Here is a 4,773-nt window from a genome sequence, read left to right as displayed (position 1 = left end):
CAATGTTCAACTCATATGCCTGTCTTTTGTTTGGCTGGAAGCCACAGGTGTGGGTTCAATTCCAGAGCTGAAGGGCAGCTGGGGGCCATAGTCTCAGGGGTTCCACCACGTGCCTCCTCTTCTACCAGACAGGCTGCCTACCACAGGGGCTCACACTCCTCCTTTTCATTTTAGGGCTAGAACATTCTAGAAGTTTTGGACACTGGTAGAAGCATAGCTTTTGTGATGGAATGAATCTATCAGGTCTAATCACCACTCTTCTCTGTTGCCACTCCATTGTCCTTCCAGATGCCAGAGCTGAAGTGTCAGATCATGTCATCTCTCTGCTTAATACCTTCCAGTGCTTATCATATTTGGAATAAAATCTAAACTCCCCACCATGGTCTTCTAAGCCAAGTATGACTGGGACCCTACCAAAGGCTCCTCCAGCCTCATTTCCCTTGGCCTGCTACTCCTGTCACACTGGCCTCGTGACAGTTCCTGGAACAAGTCTAGTTCTTTCCCACCTCAGGGCCTTTGCACTTGTGGTTCCCTCTCTCTGGAATGCTTGTCCCTACTCAGAAATACTTTCCTTGACAACTCTATACAGCAGGCCTCTCTGTAATTTTCTGCCACAGTGCTTTTTCTTTCCTGCATAGCATTCATTATAAACTTCAATTACTTACTTGCCTGTTTATGTGCTGGCTGCATCTCCCCCACTAGAACATCAACTTCTCTGAGGACAAAGACTCTGCACTCTTGTTCACTATTAAATTCCCAGCACACTCACAGCACCTGGCACCAGAAAGATTCCCCAATAAGTCATTGCTGAGTGAATGAATGCAGTTTTTCCCTGGTGTCAGGGGACAGAAAAATAGCTACCATCTTTCAAAGGCATACTGTGTGCCAGATGCTGCCTTAATTAATAAATCATTATACTAATATTTGAAGTATGGAAGAGTTCCCATGTGCCAGGAACTTTGCTAAACACTTTTCATGTACTTTCTCATCAAATCCTCACCACAAATCTCTGAGACATGCTCCTTACTTTACAGATGAGGAAACTGAAGCTCAGAGAGCTTTAGTAACCTGCCTGAGGTTGCGCAGCTCAGGAGTGCCAAAGCGGGGATACGTGCCAAGTCTGGCTTCTAGGCCGTATCGTTAACCTCTGGCCTGTGCTGCTTTCCTTCCCAGAGCCAGACTGGCACCTGATGGGAGGAAGGGCTCCTAGCTGGGAGGCCAGAGAGTCAGCCACCAGCCCAGGAGCCTCAGGTTTCAGTGGCTAGGCCTACAGACTGGCAGAGTAGCAGCAAGCAAACCAGCCACACTCAGTGGGCACCTAGGCACTGCTTCTGGAGCCTCCATCAACCGACGCTCTGGCCACTAGAGACACACACCAGAGACTGCCAACCAATGGCTTAAGCAAGCCGTGCTCTGCTCCACAGATCTCAGCATTCGTTGGACCTCACTCTCAAACACTGTTGCCCCATGGCACCTCAATCAGTTCATGTACAACTAGATTTCTTGAAGGATAGAGCGGACTTGAAATCTGAGACTAGTAGAGACCTCAGGAACCAACAAATTCTATGTCCTGATTGTACAGAGGGGGACTCTGAGAGCCACAGCCAATTTAAGGTTACCCAGCCAGCCAACGACAGGACTGGAGTCTCTGGGCTCCTAGTGTATGTTCTGTCCATTCAATCATTCACAAATATTTACTGTATTGAGCACCTACTACATACCAGGCACTGCTCTATGTTCTAGGCCTGAGGATACAACAGTGAACAAAACAAAGGCCTACTCTTATGAAGAAAGAGAGGCAAGAAACAAACAGTATACATATAGGATGTTGGATGGTGGCAAGCACTTTGGAGCACAAAAATCAGGGTAAGAAGGGACAGGACAAAGGGAAGTAGTTTGCTACTTTATAGGGCTACCTAGGGAAGGGTAGGAGCTCTGGTATCATAGTGCCTAAAGCACTTGACTACTGGCAGTTCAAACCCACCAGCCACTCCTCAGAAGGAAGGTTGGGCAATCTACTTCTGTAGTGATATTGCCTCGGAAACCCAAGGAGGAGTTGCTATGAGTAGGGTCCGGTCCAACTCAAGGGCACACAACAACAACAACAGGGAAGGGTATTCCAAGCAGAGCAAATGCCCAGAGATAGGAGTGTATCAGGAGGTCAATGTGGCTGGAGGGGAAGGGCAGAGGTGAGTGGGAAGAGATGGGGATGAACAGGGAGAAGGAGCCAGAGGGAAGTCCATCAACAGGGCTTTGGCACTTATTGGGGGTAGGGGAGATGGGAAAACAAGGAAAATGTGGACTTAGAATTAAAGGGACACTCTGGCTGCTGTATAGGGCTGGGAGTAGGGCTCAGAAACTGGAAGCCCTGAGTGATAATCCATCAGACAATAAAGCAAAACCATTCATGGCAGGAATGGCCACCTTCCCCTTCTTCCAGAGCAAGGGGGGGAGCGTGAGTGTCTGCCCAGGCCCCTAGCTCTTACCAACAGCATTCCCACCTCACCAGGTTCTCCTGAGGTCTCACCCAAACCCAAAGACAAACCCTCCTGCCAAATCCACCACTCTAAGCGAGGAGGAGTAGAGACAAAACACAAGATGATTCACAGCTCTCCAGAAACCCGAAGTCTTGCCTTCTCCCTCTCTGGCAAAAACACAGTCACCAGTGAAGATACCCACTCAGTCCCGAAGGTCCTGCTCCTGAACTGACCAAATCCCACACTGCAGGATCATGGGGCCCAACCACAGCAAGTACCACTTCCTCCTGCCTCAGCCGCAGCCCCTGCACCTCCTTGCTCAGAAATGAGAATACTGGATAAGGCACTTCTAAACCTCCACATAGGTGGCCGGGTAAGGTGGATATGAAACTCAGCCCAGGGACCCTGCTGGGGGCTCAGAATTCCCCAGAGCTTCTGGTTGTCAAATCATCCCTGAACTCTTCGTCATCCACCCTGACTCAGAAAGGAAGGGCAGAGTATTTGGTGAAAGGGCAAAAGGGAGAAGCTAATTCATAGGAAGTCCTCACCATGCTTCAAGGGGAAACCGAGGTTGCAGATCCTTGATCTAGCAGAGAACACCTAGGGGCTGGGTATTTGTGGCAGCCTACCTAGGCTACATGACCTTGGGCCTTGTTCTTTTGGTAAAGACAAACAATAATAACAGCAGCCAGCAGTGAAGTGCTTATTACTGGGCTAAGAGCTTTCCATGTACTGCCTCTGCTAACCTCATAACAACCTTGGGAGGTGAGGACTGTTATCAACCTCATTCTACAGATGAGGAGACAGAGGCCCTGAGAAGCGGAAGGGTCTCCCCAGAGAGTCACACATTAGTGAGCAGTGGAGCTGGGATTCAAATCGGGTCCTTTGCTCCAAAGATAAGAATTTCCTACCATGTTGTATAATTAACGGAAGAAGACCACAAAGGATGGGCAGAACTACAGAGGGGAAGATGAAGTTCATGCAGCATGGGGGTGTGGGGTGCTCATGCGTATGTATGAATGTGTGTATAAGGAATCATGCAGCAGGTGTCTCAAGCCAGAGACCGGTAGGCTTATAATACAAGTATGTGACCCTGGTAAAGTAGTAAGTCCACCCCTCCATCCACAAAATGGAGATGCTGTCCCCCAAATGGGCCAATCCTGGGCCACTGAGGAGATGAAGAGGCCAGAAACCTGTGGGGCAAATATGATCTGTTACATGAAAACACTCTGGACACTGTCTTGAAAAATAACAAGGCACTGCAGCTGTTCCTGACGTGGACAGGCCAGAAGGATGCTCCAGAATTTTGAGAAGAGAAAGAAAGCCATGAGGTCAGGAGGTGGGGGCAGGAGCCAGGGAGATTTGAGGAGGGAGTGCACATGGAGATTGAGGGAAGGGCAGGAAGCTCTGGAGAAACTAAGAAAAGTGATGTGGAGGAAGAGAGGGCCTTAGAGGCTCAGAGATGTTTGAGAGAAGTTGCCTTAAGTGAGAATGACTGAGGGGAAAGCAGGCAGTAGAGGGTCTGAGAGTACAGAGATGACAGGACCTTGGAAGGAAAGGGGATGGAGACTAGGAAATTTATGATGGGAGTGTATACAGCAAGAAAGAAATTTATAAGCTTTACCAAAAGAACAAGGCCAAAGAAATTTATAAGCTGCTTGGAATGGATATAAAGAAAATACGTAAAAGAAATTTGGGGGATGGACAAAAGATGGTCTGAGGAACAAGTGAGAAGAGGAGTAAGGGATGCCTGGGGAACAGATTCTGAGAAGACAGTGAGGTCGTGAAGGGCCATGGGAGGGTAGTGTTCCTAGCAGGGAAGGCAGCGGCAGGGTGCTAGGAAAGGGCTGGGGAGATGGGAGTGCCGGGGTGGTTAGGAGAGGTGGAGAGGACAGGACAAGGCCTAAGGGCATATGCTTAAAGGGACATGGGTGGGGAAAGCGCCTGGCAGGGCTGGGAAGGGTGGGGCACCCCGGGAGGATAGAGTGAGCGGCAGGGGACCAGAGACGATGGAGCGCCGAACGAGGACATGGGAAGATGCTGTGCCCAGCAAAGAGGGGGGAGGGGGCAGTCGGCAGGGGGTGGAGAGGACTCGAGGGGTTGGGGCGCATGAGAGGGGAGGGGCGTGGGGCGCTGCCGAACTCACTCGAAGACGAAGAAGAGGATGGTGGTGGTGAGGATGAGCAGCAGCGTGAGCGCGAAGACGCCGCCGTGGCCGGCCAGCATGAGGCGGCCGCCGCAGTAGAAGCGGTTGCGGCCTGGGAACACCTCCCACTTGCGCCGAGGGCGGCGGCCG

General features: G+C 50.6%; 1 protein-coding gene across 1 annotated transcript in view; it reads right to left on the bottom strand.

The window, feature by feature from the left end:
- ZDHHC18 (zinc finger DHHC-type palmitoyltransferase 18) overlaps positions 1 to 4,772 on the bottom strand; it is a gene marked incomplete at its 5' end in the record, with an annotated part of 26,361 nt that extends 21,589 nt beyond the window's left edge. Inside the window, one exon of the mRNA XM_007935784.2 lies at positions 4,624 to 4,772. Coding sequence (XP_007933975.2) covers positions 4,624 to 4,772 — 149 coding nt within the window. The remainder of the gene's footprint in view (positions 1 to 4,623) is intronic.
- Between the last annotated feature and the right edge of the window lies 1 nt (position 4,773).

This window comes from Orycteropus afer, unplaced genomic scaffold, assembly GCF_000298275.1.
Source record: "Orycteropus afer afer isolate SDZICR_OR568_19922 unplaced genomic scaffold, OryAfe1.0 scaffold00031, whole genome shotgun sequence".
In the NCBI taxonomy this organism is placed as follows: domain Eukaryota; kingdom Metazoa; phylum Chordata; class Mammalia; order Tubulidentata; family Orycteropodidae; genus Orycteropus; species Orycteropus afer.
The sequence above is the reverse complement of the archived record's forward strand: the minus strand, read 5'-3'. Positions and strand labels throughout refer to the sequence as shown.